Source organism: Paramisgurnus dabryanus, chromosome 14 (genome assembly GCF_030506205.2).
Source record: "Paramisgurnus dabryanus chromosome 14, PD_genome_1.1, whole genome shotgun sequence".
Lineage (NCBI taxonomy): Eukaryota > Metazoa > Chordata > Actinopteri > Cypriniformes > Cobitidae > Paramisgurnus > Paramisgurnus dabryanus.
The window spans coordinates 26,503,968-26,518,367 of NC_133350.1; the positions used below are offsets into that span (position 1 = coordinate 26,503,968).

The following is a 14,400-nucleotide window of genomic DNA, read 5'->3' on the forward strand; positions in this document are numbered from 1 at the left end:
TCTGCTTCTCTTTTTGTCCATCTGTCTGTCCATGTATTTATCTATCCATCTATCTACACATACACTTACTACTCGCACACTACAGAGACTGAAGCTATCTACAGTAGCTTATTTCTGTGATTATATTCAGTACTGTACAAATCATTGCAAGCTGTAACAGTTATTGATTGCCACTGGCATTGTACAGCGGTAGCTCCTTACATTTACAGTACTGTTACATGTGTTGACACCCTCGCCTGGTGATCCATAGTCAAAGCGAACAACCCTCCACCCCCCAGCTCCAACACAGATCGCAGTACACAAATTACACGTTTGAACGACTACACAGCTCTCTTAGCCTTGGTAAATGAGGAACCCCTGCACACGGACAGAAAACGTTCAGTGTCGGAGATGAGAAAGAAAGAGACAAAGACAACTCCTTTTACTTTGGCTCTTTGTTCTTTTGGACACAATTGTTTCATTTTACCAGCCTCTTACCGTAGCTGCTCTCGAAATTGAAACACAAGAAGCGATTGATTCTGCTGTTTTTAACTAATGGAAAATCTAATAGAGAAAATATTTTGTTATACAAATGGCAAGTCATTTCAACCCAAATCAACAGCTTTCTTTTTAAAGAGTTTAGTGTATATTGTTATCTAATGGAATCTTAAAATAGGTGTGCAATTTTGTCACAATCAAAAAGTCACATTCATCAATATGAACAATAAACAAATTTTGTACCAGACCTCATAAATGGCTACTAAATTCCAGCACATCAGAAACAAAATTAATTTCAAGAAAGAGAGGCGTAGTAACCTCTCTTATCACCGCCTGCCTATTCGATTAATTTCAGCAGCGTGCAAAATTGATTGTAGACGCTGTGCGCTGTCCCCAACGAATAAAAAGAGAACAAAAAGGATAGAATAAAGGAAAAAGGATGAAAGGGTGGAGTTACAGTGTGACGGAGACTGAAAACAGAAGCACATTAGTGGCGCCCGCAGGCTGGGGATGAACTTTTTGTCTGCTTGGATTCACTTAACTTTCCTCACAATTGGTGAAATGGCGAAATGATTTGGTTTTATCAGCGATCAAACTACAGTACAGACCATGATCCTCTACAGCAGGGGTTCCCAAACTTTTTTTCCTGCGTACCCCCTTCTATGTCCCAACCGGGTTGCCGCACCCCCAATCCCCATTTTAAAAAAAATCCAAAAAAGCTTTGTTTTCTCACCATAAATACTCATGTTTAATCATGCGCAAATAACCAAGGGCCGGTTGCACTAGCCGGACGTTAAGAAGTTGGGTATAATAGTCCTACGTCGGGCTTAGCTACGTCCAACATTGTGAAAAATATTTACGCCTATTGCACCATCTAGCGTAGATGATGCGCGCCCCCGTGTATGCGTTTAACCACTGTGATATTTAGACGCCATTCGAGTATGGTAAAAAACGTACACTTACTGCCGTCAGCTAATAGATGACACATGAGAGGTTTCCTCATGTTTACCAGTGCGTCACGTGCAGACCCATCAAGCACATTAACGAAAGCCTTTACTGTTCGCACAAAAGGTGTATAATAGTTTGCAGATTCATTATAACAGCTCAAGTTTCAAACAAAATTAAATGAAAGCTTTTAATAAGTTCTCTACAGTAAGTATTTATGTATTTTATTATATAATTCATTGGCGGTCTCTTTACCATGCATGAAAACACATTGCTCGCGTATCCTGTGCCCATGTCTCGTCACATTTCATTATTTCTATTTTTGCCATAAAAAAGTCTCTCCCTCTTGGTCCCTCTCCTCCTTCGTGACTAACAACTTTATCATAAGACGTCCCACATGACAGTTTCCCTGATTTCAGTCAGTTAAGCATATTTATAATATATATGGAATGAATGAAACGAGTTGGCACGCATATAGCGGCTGCAGTGCATAACAGAAGAGCAGTGCGTAGAAAAAGACAGCAGCTGTCTTCTACGTTTCTATCAAAAACTAATAAATTATAGTTTTTTATTTAAAATAAAAGCGATTACAAAGAAAATGTTTACTGTTCATTTTTTTATTTATTTATTGTATGGAAAAATCCCACTTAAAGAAACAGACCGCCATTAAATTTTTCCTCTCGCGCACCCCCTGGTGGCAGCTCGCGTACCCCTGGGGGTGCGCGTACCACACTTTGGGAATCCCTGCTCTACAGGATGCCACCTGTGTATGTGTCAGGCCGGAAATGTGAAATATTTCCAGATGGACAGATACTGAATGTGCGGTTAACACTGTAGCACAGTTGTGGTTAAAAGTTAATACTTTTTTAGTAACTTAATTGGTGGAGCATTGCATTAGCAAATGCCTATTAAACACACATACTCATAAATTAGTACATATACATTCTGGAAAGTAGGGAGTAAACAATGACACTAGTTCCTCTTTAAACTGGTCATACATGCCTGTTTAAAAATGGCCGTTCAAGGTTAACAGAGGGTTTGCACCCTCTCTTTCTCTAATTTGACTTTTGCTCTCACCTTTTCTCCTTTCGTGCTATATCCCTCCATTAATCTCCCTCTCCATGGTCAACAAGCCGGAGGGCCAAAGATGGCCTTTTTATTAAACGCTCTTCTTGTGCATCTCATCTGAGACCTGCTCTCTCTCTCGCAGTGACCTGTGTGTGTGTTGCTGTGTTTTTCAGTGGTGTTCGAAAGAAACACGGAGTTGAGATTTATTTCTGCAGAGTTGAGTTTTGATCGGGTACACACGAAACCTGCGTTTTTTTTTTTTTCATTTTGTTTATTCTGAATCACCCTTTGAGGGAGAGAAGAAATGTCCACAGATTTAAATCGAATAAAATTTATCAAATTGGGCTGTGAGCACTATACTTTTATTGGTAGCTCAAAGCATTATCAGATTAGACGAAAAGGGAAATATGCATGATATGAGGAGCTTTATGAATGATGGGTTTACCTGTTTTGAATAAAGTTTTGGTTATAATACATGGATCTTAATAGAGTAACTAGTGCAAGTACTAGGGCTGTAACGATTAATCGCTTGTCCCATTAAAAATGCCTGCCTGAAATCGATTCTGAATCGCAAGCTTGCGATTATGCGTTTCATGCACAGCTTGTGCGTGTACTATGACATTTGGTCAGTAGGAAGTCCTTATCAATCTAAAATCATTTTGAGTTGGAGTCGTTTATAACGTGCATTTAAAAAAGCAACACTCGTTTAATAAAAATCATTCAAAATATTCTTTATTATCTTGAAAATACTTAAAAAAAACAATTTGATGAACAGTGATATAAATATTCCTGTAGACATTTCCTGGAATAGCGTTTGTAATGCTGCTTCTTCTGTGGCACGAAAGGAGTTTCTGCATGAGAGCGCCCCCTGGCTTTGGGATGTGCTGGGATTTCACCGTAATTCATTAAAATTCATTCATTGAGAAAACGCGCATTTGCACGATTAATTATTACAGCCCTATAGCAAGAACGGCACAAAGCAAAGTTCAATCCCAGTCCTAATGTTCTGATTGTAAGCCACACCAGATGTTAAACTGAAACCTTTTACCTGATAGTTTCAGTTCAGCAACGGTCATAAACTGACCCCTGACTGTGTTTACAATTGAGTCAAGTTCAACTTCTTCAGCGAGGTCTATTATTAAAATGTATTGCTTTTAGGTCACCGCCATGATACTTGTTGTAAATACAGTTGGAAGTCAGTGGCTATAAAACCTATACTCACTTTAGGAAAGGCCAAGTGATATTTGCTGGGCAGGGATGTGTTTTTTTTTTACCCCCTCCTTCTGGTTTTTAAATCCCTGCCTCTGACTAATAATTTTTTATTCCCAGATTGGACAAAATGTATCCCCCCATGATTAATAAACGGCCATTAAAATAAAGATAATTTAAAGCAACACCAAAGAGTTTTTTTTACCTTAAAATAAGGTTTCCAAAAAAGTTTCAGTCGTTCATCCACTCAAAACAGGGTGAATGGCACTTTCACATTCGCTTTGCAGCCCTCTATCGGCCAAAACCGCACTAAAGAAGTTTCCAACAATCGGGTTGTGGTCCTGTAGTTCGAGTGAAAAACTACAAAAACTTGCTTTACGGCAAACCTACAATCCAATCAGAGCCAGCTATGCTGCAGTATTTACGACAGTGCTAATGAACAATTACGCTTCTAACCTGTAGGGGGAGCAAAGAGCAATAACTCTTTAGTGTTGCTTTAATAGTAAAAGTAATAAAAAATAAAGTAAAAACGCTGCCACGCAATATAGTGCAAACAACAATAAAAACAGGAATGGAGTATTACGTCAGCGCTTCTGTTCCTGTGACAATAGGTGACAACGTGTTTAGGTTCCATGCCCAGATTTTTCAAATGTCACCAAGCACAAATATTATATAATTTTAGTGTGAAAACAGCCAAATAATAAATGAAAAGGATCCCAAGTAGCATATCATCGTATTTTACAGGATCGTCATAAAACAAATTCAAGACACATTGCCATTGAGAACGAGAAAGCAGAAACTACCGTCGTTACGATCAAGGGAAACTCCCAAGATGACATAGGAAAGGAAAAAAGAGGTCAAAAGTCCATCATCAAACAGACTTTTCAAACAGACTTGTTTTCTTAAGGGGGTCGCACACCAGATGAGAAGTGCCGCATTACATCGCGCCTAAGACAACTAGGACACCGGAAGTGAACATTAAATAGTTTGAGCTTAGTCAGATAGCTTCTACTTCAAAATGCTAAATATAATTTCCTAATGTTAATCTACGGAAGCCGAGAGAGGACATGCACTATTATTATTTTTGCTTGTTTGTTTTCTCGTTATCTAGAGATAACAAAAGTTGTTTTGTGATCTCGAGATAAAAAAGTTGTTTTCTCGTGATCACGACTTAATTTTCTCATGATCTCGAGATAACAAAAGTTGTTTTCTCGTTATCCTGACATGATAATCCAAATGTCATAATGTAATTTCCTGTCCATAATATTTAGTCTATTTTGAAGTGGACTGCTTATGCATATGAGTTGGGGTTTTCACCGTTACCACACGTGTAGTTAATGTGTAGCCGATAGACTTAATAAATAAATAAAGGTGGACGGTCATGTTCGTGAATTTAGGGACCATCTCTAAAGTAATACTGTACACGTTTCTATCTTCAATAGTATTTAACAGTTTATTCAAATAAATATATAAAATCCAAAAAGTGTGCATTATAGCTGACAACCACATAAACAAGTTGGTTTTGTGACTGTTTGATGACTTGAAGTGATTCCATTAAAATGCTGTTAAAAGTAGAAATGTGTATATTATTGAGTAACTTAAAGACGGTCCCTAAATTCACCACTGTAAAGTTGTAAATATTGACAAATCTATTTCAGCTTGAGCGAATCTCTGATACAAGTAATCTTAATTTGTTCATCCATGCTAATTTAGCAAAATATGTTTTTGCTGTTTACAAACAAAACAACACGTTCTATCGAGTACACGTAAGCTTTAATCACATCTCTAGAAAACAACTTTTGTTATCTCGAGATCACGAGAAATAAAGTCGTGATCATGAGAAAACAAGCAAGCAAAAATAATAATAGTGCATGTCCTCTCTCGACTTCCGTATTAATCTCTAATGATTTGGGACAAATATAATATTAGTTAATGCTAAACTATGTGAGTGGCGTGACAGGGATTTGAGCAATGTCCTGAGTCACAGCCGCTGCCAGGCGCCGCCAGTGTGTGTACATTCATAGAAAATAATGTGTTCTGTTTTTAGATTCATGTTGCGACGCTGCGCTTCTCGTCCGGTGTGCGACCCCCTTTAGTCTGACATCTTGTCAAAGTAGGCATACAGTATAACCTATTTATACACCCGTAATTGTTTCTGTAACGAAGGCCCGCTAGTCAATGAGAGCAGTGTAGGAAAGTTAGGTCACTCCCAAACCTTACAATAAAACTGCATATTTCTGACTAACAATTAAAGCTGATATCAACTGTACCATAGCTTTTTTTCTTAAGCTCAGTTTGCATGAAAACGACTTTTCGAGGTCGTTCCAGGTTGGCAAGTGCCTTACCTGACTCTGTACATAGAATCATCAGTCTTTATCAAATGATGATTGGTTGTTTTAACGGGAAGGCGGGACTTCTGTTGCCAGAGCAGCCATATTGAGCATTACATTGTCTTCTTGTCCAGTGGTTCTCAAACTTTTTCGACATGCGGCCCCCCTTGCATATGGTGCATACCTTTGCCCCCCCCCCCAAAAAAATGTATGACATAAAAAAATTCTAAAACGTACAATTTTTATTAAATAAACAGATTAAATTAACAACGTATTGCTGTTTATTAGTAGCCTTATTTTTCTGAGGTTCAATTACACAGAATTTACATCATACAACTGGGGCCCTCCTTGCACCTGGTTTGAGAACCACTACTCTAGTCAAAGTAATAGCATTGCTCAATCTTGTTATATCCAATGTCTTTGTTAAAAGCTAAGTCTGGACTAAATTGATTAGCTTGTAAGCTTAGTAAAAGAAAAGTATAATCCAAAAAATCGACTGGAGATCTAAATGAAATTATATAGAAAAATGTGATTTTACACTGAATATGTATGCGAGTAAAAGCACATTATGATTCAGTAGTATATGGATGGAATACTGTTTTCCCAAAGCAATGCTTAAGTATAGCAATACAATTACTTGGGTACTTTACAGCACAGTTTTACAGTAACTGTGTACAGTACAATATGACTCCTGATGTTTTAAAAACCCACTGTGTGTAGACTGCTAACCTTCACACTGTGTGGAGGTGTTACACTGTGACTAATAGATAATAATGTTTTTGTTATCTTCTTGTTAAGTGTTAAATGTTCGCTGCGTCCATAAAATATTTTAGAAAATGTCTGAAAACATCCAATTTACAGGGAACTATTAGGCTATGAGCTGTTCATAAATCATGTTGATATAATCCTGCGATATAACCCTGAGTGCGTTGGCTGAAATTATTTTTTACCAAAGAACACCAGGAGATTCAGATATTACACCACAGTATATTACTTTCTGTTTATGTGACTAAGCGCGTGGTTGAGCACACCTCGAAAATCTTGACTAAAGTAGGATAGACCTACATTTATTACCTCATGATTCATTATTATTTACGTTTTTGTTTTATACATTTAAAGTTCATGTACAGTAGAGTCGATATTAAAGGCGGGGTGCACGATCTCTGAAAGCCAATGTTGATATTTAAAATCACCTAAACAAACACACCCCTACCCCAATAGAATCTTGACCTTCTTTTGATAGACCCGCCCCACACATACACAACCCAGGCAATGATGTTGGTTAGTAGACACTGATTGCTGATTTGATACAAGTGTGTTTTTATACTCGGCCCAACAAAGCGTTTCTCAAAATTCATAGAATTCCAAAAACAGTACCGTATTTTTCTAAAAAGTTATATTTTGGTCTCGTCTGACCACATGACTTTCTCCCATGACTCCTCTGGATCATTCAAATGGTCATTGGCAAACTTAAGACGGGCCTGGACATGTGCTGGTTTAAGCAGGGGAACCTTCCGTGCCATGCTTGATTTTAAACCATGACGTCTTAGTGTATTACCAACAGTAACCTTGGAAACGGTGGTCCCAGCTCTTTTCAGGTCATTGACCAGCTCCTCCCGTGTAGTTCTGGGCTGATTTCTCAGTTTTCTTAGGATCATTGAGACCCCACGAGGTGAGATCTTGCGTGGAGCCCCAGTCCGAGGGAGATTGACAGTCATGTTTAGCTTCTTCCATTTTCTAATGATTGCTCCAACAGTGGACCTTTTTTTCACCAAGCTGCTTGGCTAATTTCCCCGTAGCCCTTTCCAGCCTTGTGGAGGTGTACAATTTTATCTCTAGTGTCTTTGGACAGCTCTTTGATCTTGGCCAGTAGCTGAATTTTTACTGATTGTATGGGGTGGACAGGTGTCTTTATGCAGCTAACAACCTCAAACAGGTGCATCTAATTTAGGATAATAAATGGAGTGGAGGTGGACATTTTAAAGGCAGACTAACAGGTCTTTAAGGGTCAGAATTCTAGCTGATAGACAGGTGTTCAAATACTTATTTGCAGCTGTATCATACAAATAAATAGTAAAAAAATCATATATTGTGATTTCTGGATTTTTTTTATTTGTCTCTCACAGTGGACATGCACCTAAGATGACAATTTCAGACCCCTCCATGATTTCTTAGTGGGAGAACTTGCAAAATAGCAGGGTGTTTAAATACTTATTTTCCTCACTGTAAATCACGTGATCAACATGGCGGATGTAGTACGTCTGAATTCATTCATACTATACATATACATACTCTTCATCTAATTCAGTACCTACTGTCACAGTATGCGATTTCAGACGCAGTCAACTTTCAAATACCACTACAATCTGAATGGATGCTCACGTCCATGCTTATTAACCAAAAACATGCATGCTTTAACCTAAACACCTTATTTTCAGTGTGCTATAATTTAATATGCTAACGGGGACAAGCACCCATCTTTAAAGGTTACAGTTGTGTATGTGTGCTATTATCATCAATGTATGCCATCTGCATGAAAGTCAAGGTAGACATTAGCGTATACTTTATGCAGTATGATTACGGCTGTAGTCACTATTACTTCTCTCATGATTAGAGCTAATAGAGGCTTCAGTTAGAGGAGTGATGGTAGCATTAGTTTAATTAGCATTGTTTTGGATGTAATGGCTCCCCTGTGGCTGTAAGAAGGGGAGCATTTGTGCATACGTGGGTGTGTGCGCAGCGAATGTGCTCGTGCATTTTAAGAACGACTAAAATTTAAGGCTTTTCTCTCGGATTCCTCTGCAAATAGCAGCTCACCCCACGCATGCTGTCAGCAGCCAAAAACTGTGGCACGTTCGGTGATTAAACACCTTCTGCTGGGGAGATTAACAGCAACTTGGATGCTGCTGGTGTTTACAGAGGGCACGACACAATTCAGGACACGTGAAAGCTGAGCGGATGAAGTCGATGATCTAACTGAGCCATCTAGTGGCTAAGGGCGCCTATGCAGCTCATGGTTACTGTGGTGACAAAGATGTAAAGGTTTATTTTTGTTGTTCTCTCTTTTTTTTATGCAGCTTGCAGCAGCGCACCGATCAACATGAACGTCCAGCACATGAATAAGACGGCACTTGTGGTGAGATGGTCCCGTCCGGAGATCACCTATGACCCACCTATTATCAACTACCTCATTTCCTACAGCTGGACCAGAAACGATGAATCATTTGAGGAGACGTATATCAAAGGCAGCGATCAGAAACTGGTAAAGTGTTTTTAAGCATGTGTACAGTATGTCATGGTTAGGACACCAGATGAGACGCAGTCTGTGAAAACTAAGCTTAAGAATTTTTGTGATTTACTGTTTTCTAGCAAACATCCTGTGAAAAAATATAAACTTGATATCTTTAATGTAAGATGTAAAATGTATATTTCACAAATATATTTCTTGGCCATTTTTAGTATATTTTGAAATATATTTTAAAAATAAATATATATTAAAGCATTTATATTTATGTTTCATTAGAGGAAGAAAAACTTGTTACAAACTAAGGATGCATAACGATTAATCGCGATTAATCTATAGCAGAATTAAAGTTTTTGTGTGTGTGTGTGTGTGTGTGTGTGTGTGTGTGTGTGTGTGTGTGTGTGTGTGTGTGTGTGTGTGTGTGTGTGTGTGTGTGTGTGTGTGTGTGTGTGTGTGTGTGTGTGTGTGTGTGTGTGTGAACTGTGTATAATAATTATGTATATATTAGGGCTGTCAAAAGATTAATCGCGATTAATCACATACGAAATAAAAGTTCGTGTTTGCATAATATGTGTACTGTGTGTATATATTATGTATATATAAATAAACATACATGTATGAATTTAAGAAAAATGTTATTTAGATATATTTTTTATTTATAATATAAAATATATCAAAATATATATGTAAATATACATGTTAATGTTTCTTTAATACAAATATTAATATGTGTGTATTTATATATATCAAATAATTACACACAGTGCACACACATTAATTATGCAAAAAACTTTATTTTGTATGCGATTAATATAATTAATCTTTTCACAGCCCTAGTGTATATAAATATGCACACATGCATGTATAATTTTAAGAAAAAATATGTATTTGTTTATTAAGTATTTATTTATATGTAATATAGATTATACAGAAATATACAAATGTATATACAAATGTATAAGTTATTATACAAAGTTCACACACATATGTGATGTTAACAAAAACTTTTATTCTGCTATAGATTAATCGTGATTAATCGTTATGCATCCCTATAACAAACCTGTGAAAAGAATCAAATTAAATATATTTTCAACTGCAAAAATATATTTTTAATTGTATATTTTATTTATACATATACATTTAATACTTATACTTTATACATTTTATACAAACTTATATATTTTGTCCAGGAAAATATATTATTTGCTGTATGGGTTGTACAATTAGAAATGTATTTGTTACCCCTGAAATACATAAGCTATGTAATATATGAAAATTTAAAACTAAATATATTTTCAAATACAAAAATATATATTTAATTAAGCTTTACAAAATGTATTTAACATATATAGTATTTTTTCCTACTGTGGAAATTAATGGCGCCTCTGATCGGTTTGGTTACAAACATTGCTCAAAACCCTGTATTTTCACATATTTGTCTTTTTTGCATTGCATTTGAAATGCAAAGTTATCAAAGCAACAGTTTATGTAGAATAACATGCACAAGACCGGGCATAATTATTTAAAAAAGTGAAAAGGACTGATTTCGATTTGCACATTGCCTTTAAGCAATAAACATTTCACGTCTGAGTGAACCACACGTTTGAGTCTGTTCTCGATAAACAAACCGCCTCTCAAAAATCACGAGTGTGCCTAACTGGCCCTTAACTGTTGTGATATTGATATCAAGTCTGTAAATCCACGGCTCATTGATATTATCCCGTAATCGCTCGCCTGCTAAGGGCTACAGATCCACATTTGTAGAAGCGCATTGAATGTGACTGAGAGTAAAGACTGCATTTTATGTCATCAGCAGGAGGCCGCAGCAGTAGATTTTGACCTTGGAGCCCGCCGTTTGAAAAAACTAATGCACTAAAACTGTTTAAGCGCTGGAGATGTATTTTAGTATCATTTCTCTTGACTTTCTATCATGCACCACGGTGGGGTGTGAAATTTATAACGGGTTGAGATTTTTAACTTTTCCGTCTGCGAGGGGTTGCGAGAGGAGAGAATGGCGAGAAGCATAAACTATTTTTTTCCTTTTTCTCTGTTCCCGGTCTCCTGATTTTTCTAGTTTTAGTTTTTATTTTTCAGTCTTATTCCGTCTTTCGTCCCATGGTGCCGCTATCTGGGTCACATTAGACCCTGACTTGTTTTTTTTAAAGAAGTGTCTCCTAAATCGATAGAAAGTACAAGTTTTTACCCACTTTCATTTATAATAACCCAAGACTTTAAAGTAATATTTGAGTGGGAATCCTTTACGGAATGAAATACAGCTCGACTTGCATAAATCACGAAGGTGTTGGCGTGGAAAGGAACCGGCGCCATTTACTTAGCACAAGATTTACAAATGCCTGCGCTGTTCAGTGGACCCGGTGGAGGAGAAGTGAGTTATGATAATGGCTATTGCTCATACACTTACAATTGTATTGAATCTTCATTTCTCACAGAGGAAATGAGCCTGCTCACGTACAAGTGAGAAAGAGATAGCCGAGAGGCTCGGATAGGCCCTGACGAAAAGATACTTGTTAAATAATATCTCTGCTCTCTGGCCATACTGAGTGTTGAAATACTTTCGTTTCTATCACGTGTGTTTAAGGATATAACTCCATCGCTGATCATTTTTACATTTAGTTTATGGGCCATTCCACAAATTGGTGCTATTTGCATGTTGTAATATTTTTAACACTTCATCTTATTTTATAAATTGGTCAATCTCAGGTAATTAGTTTCTTTTTTAGTTTCTTACTTGAGGATGGAGGCATTTTGTTAACAGGACTGAGTTTTAGCATATATTTTTTAGCAAATACATGAAATATAGCTGCATTAAATATCTGCTAGTAGTATGAAGACACTGAAGAAATTCTAGTTATTTACCAAATCTTTTTATTTTAAAATAAACCGATAGCATCAAGGAAATAATATACGTAACATGACTGACTGTTAAGATTGACATTCACAGTCATAGGATCAGTATTATAAAATATACTGAAAAGTAAATAAGAAAAGTAACTTTTGATCTTCACATGGACTTCAGAAGATCTAAATGATGTCACTTCCTTTTGAAAATGTGACTTGTGAAATATTCCTAGATTTCCAGAGTGGGAGACGTGTTGGGTAAAGCACCAAAATATTTTTTAAATCTTATCTGATTTTCAAAAATGTGAGACCACAAACATGTAAAAAAATAATGATTTAACCCATTTGTTTCTATAGTATATGGAGTGCCGCTATGTGGTCATGACAGCACACCACGCCCCATCGGATTAACTTTACAAACAACGCGAGTCTCTGCTCGGGGATCTCGCAATGTTTCTCGCAACCAAACATGCATACACAGTAAACAAACATGGCAACCAAAAAATGGCATTAATACAATGGACTGCTTTTTTAGATCTCTGATGTCCATCCATCTCACTTTGGACTGTGACTGTTGCGCCATGTAGTTGTTAATCGTTTCATCATTTATCAGCTCGCTTTCTAAATGTGTTTTGTTTCACGTAACAATAAACGGTGTGTGTGTGCATTTGTCCTCGGGGTTTACCCCACACAATAAGATTTTGCAATCGGAGCGGCCCCATAATCAGTGCAACCAAGAAGATGATCAGGACTTTTCCAAGGATTGTCGTAAGCTGGTAAATCGGACCAAATTCAGCCCGAATATCTTGTGATGTGTTCTCAGCTCCACAGGACTGAGTGAAATCCTGGGAACATGTCTAAAGCAAAAATCCTGCAGTGTATTCCTAGTTTAAAATGTGCATTTATCTAAAATATGATGACTTTTTCAATGGTATAAAATATTTAAAGCAAATATGGGATAAAGACCCACACAGAAATGCAAAAAATAAAGACATTATGCTTTATATTTAAAGGAAAAGTATAGAGATAGAGAGCAGAGAACAGATAAAAATGCTGTTTTATTTATTGGCCAAGAGTGTTGCACAGTAATACACAGAATCGTGTTGGTTGCAGCGGTCATAGCGGTGTATTTATCAGAAAGAAACACAACAATCAACCAATCAAAATCAAGGAATGGACCTAACTCTAGGGCTGTGCAAAAATATCGATACAGCTAACTATCGTGATAAATTTTTTCACAATAGTGTATGGGCCGGTTACGGGTTTCAAGGTATACAGAGGTTTTAAACAGTCAAGGTTTCAAAACCACTAAAATGTTCTGTGATATCGTCTCCAAGGTATGAGCTGTGCTTATACAAAATTCTTTAAATCATTAAGTCATGTGATTGATTTGATGTTTACATTTAATATACATTACGAAAATATGATATATTTTTTGAAAGCTTATTATAATTTAAAGGCTTTATTTTATATATTTTACCTGGCATTTTAAAAATAACACATTTTAGTGTTGCAATGCCAATACCGCAACACTGTGAAACCGTGGTATTTTCACGAAAGGTTATCATACCGCCAGAATCTTCCTCCGGTGCTGCTGTAATTGTCGCTGTCCAGTTGTTGTATACGGCCATTGAGCTCGAAAATGGAAGAAAAAAAAAACCTGCAGCTTTCAAACCTGATGTGTGGAATCACTTTGGCTTTAAAAAAGGTAAAAAAAAAATCAGCTCTATTTTTTACATTTTTGATAAAAAAAGAAAAAGTATTGTAATTTATCGCAATCCGTACCGCATCTTGATACATTGTATCTTGCCCCATGTATCGTGATATCTATTGTATCACGAGGCCCTTGCCAAAACCCAATCCTACCTAATTGTTTTATATTTATAATATTTTTGTTTTATATACTATATTTATAAAACGAAGTTGAATTGACTTGCAAAACCAACTTTTTTTTTTTTACAGTGAGTGCAGGTGTATAATTAGTCTTTTTAAATGAAGTGGTGCTTCACGCTGAATTACAGTGTCTGTGCATCCCAGCTGAGCACCTTAGAGGTGCTTTAGGTGGTAATGAACGTTATGTGACGGGAGACGGTGAACGACATTGTGTGTTTTCAATCCTAATGACTTGAAAAGAAGAGTGTTACTGTCAAATGAAGGAAAGGGGAACAAGCTGTTCACCATCATCCTCCAGGTCTGTCAAGAGAGGTCACACTTCAGTTCGCATGTGTGCCGTTTCTCTTTTGTGTCTTGGTTGGAACCAGCAGGACT

General features: G+C 36.9%; 1 protein-coding gene across 3 annotated transcripts in view; it reads left to right on the plus strand.

Moving 5' to 3' along the window:
- Positions 1 to 14,400, plus strand: part of ptprga (protein tyrosine phosphatase receptor type Ga) — a 313,371-nt gene that overhangs the window by 261,924 nt on the left and 37,047 nt on the right. For all 3 annotated transcript variants that reach the window (XM_065241771.2, XM_065241773.2, XM_065241772.2), the window contains exon 9: positions 9,107 to 9,291. In XM_065241771.2, the coding sequence (XP_065097843.1) occupies positions 9,107 to 9,291 (185 nt within the window). The remainder of the gene's footprint in view (positions 1 to 9,106; positions 9,292 to 14,400) is intronic.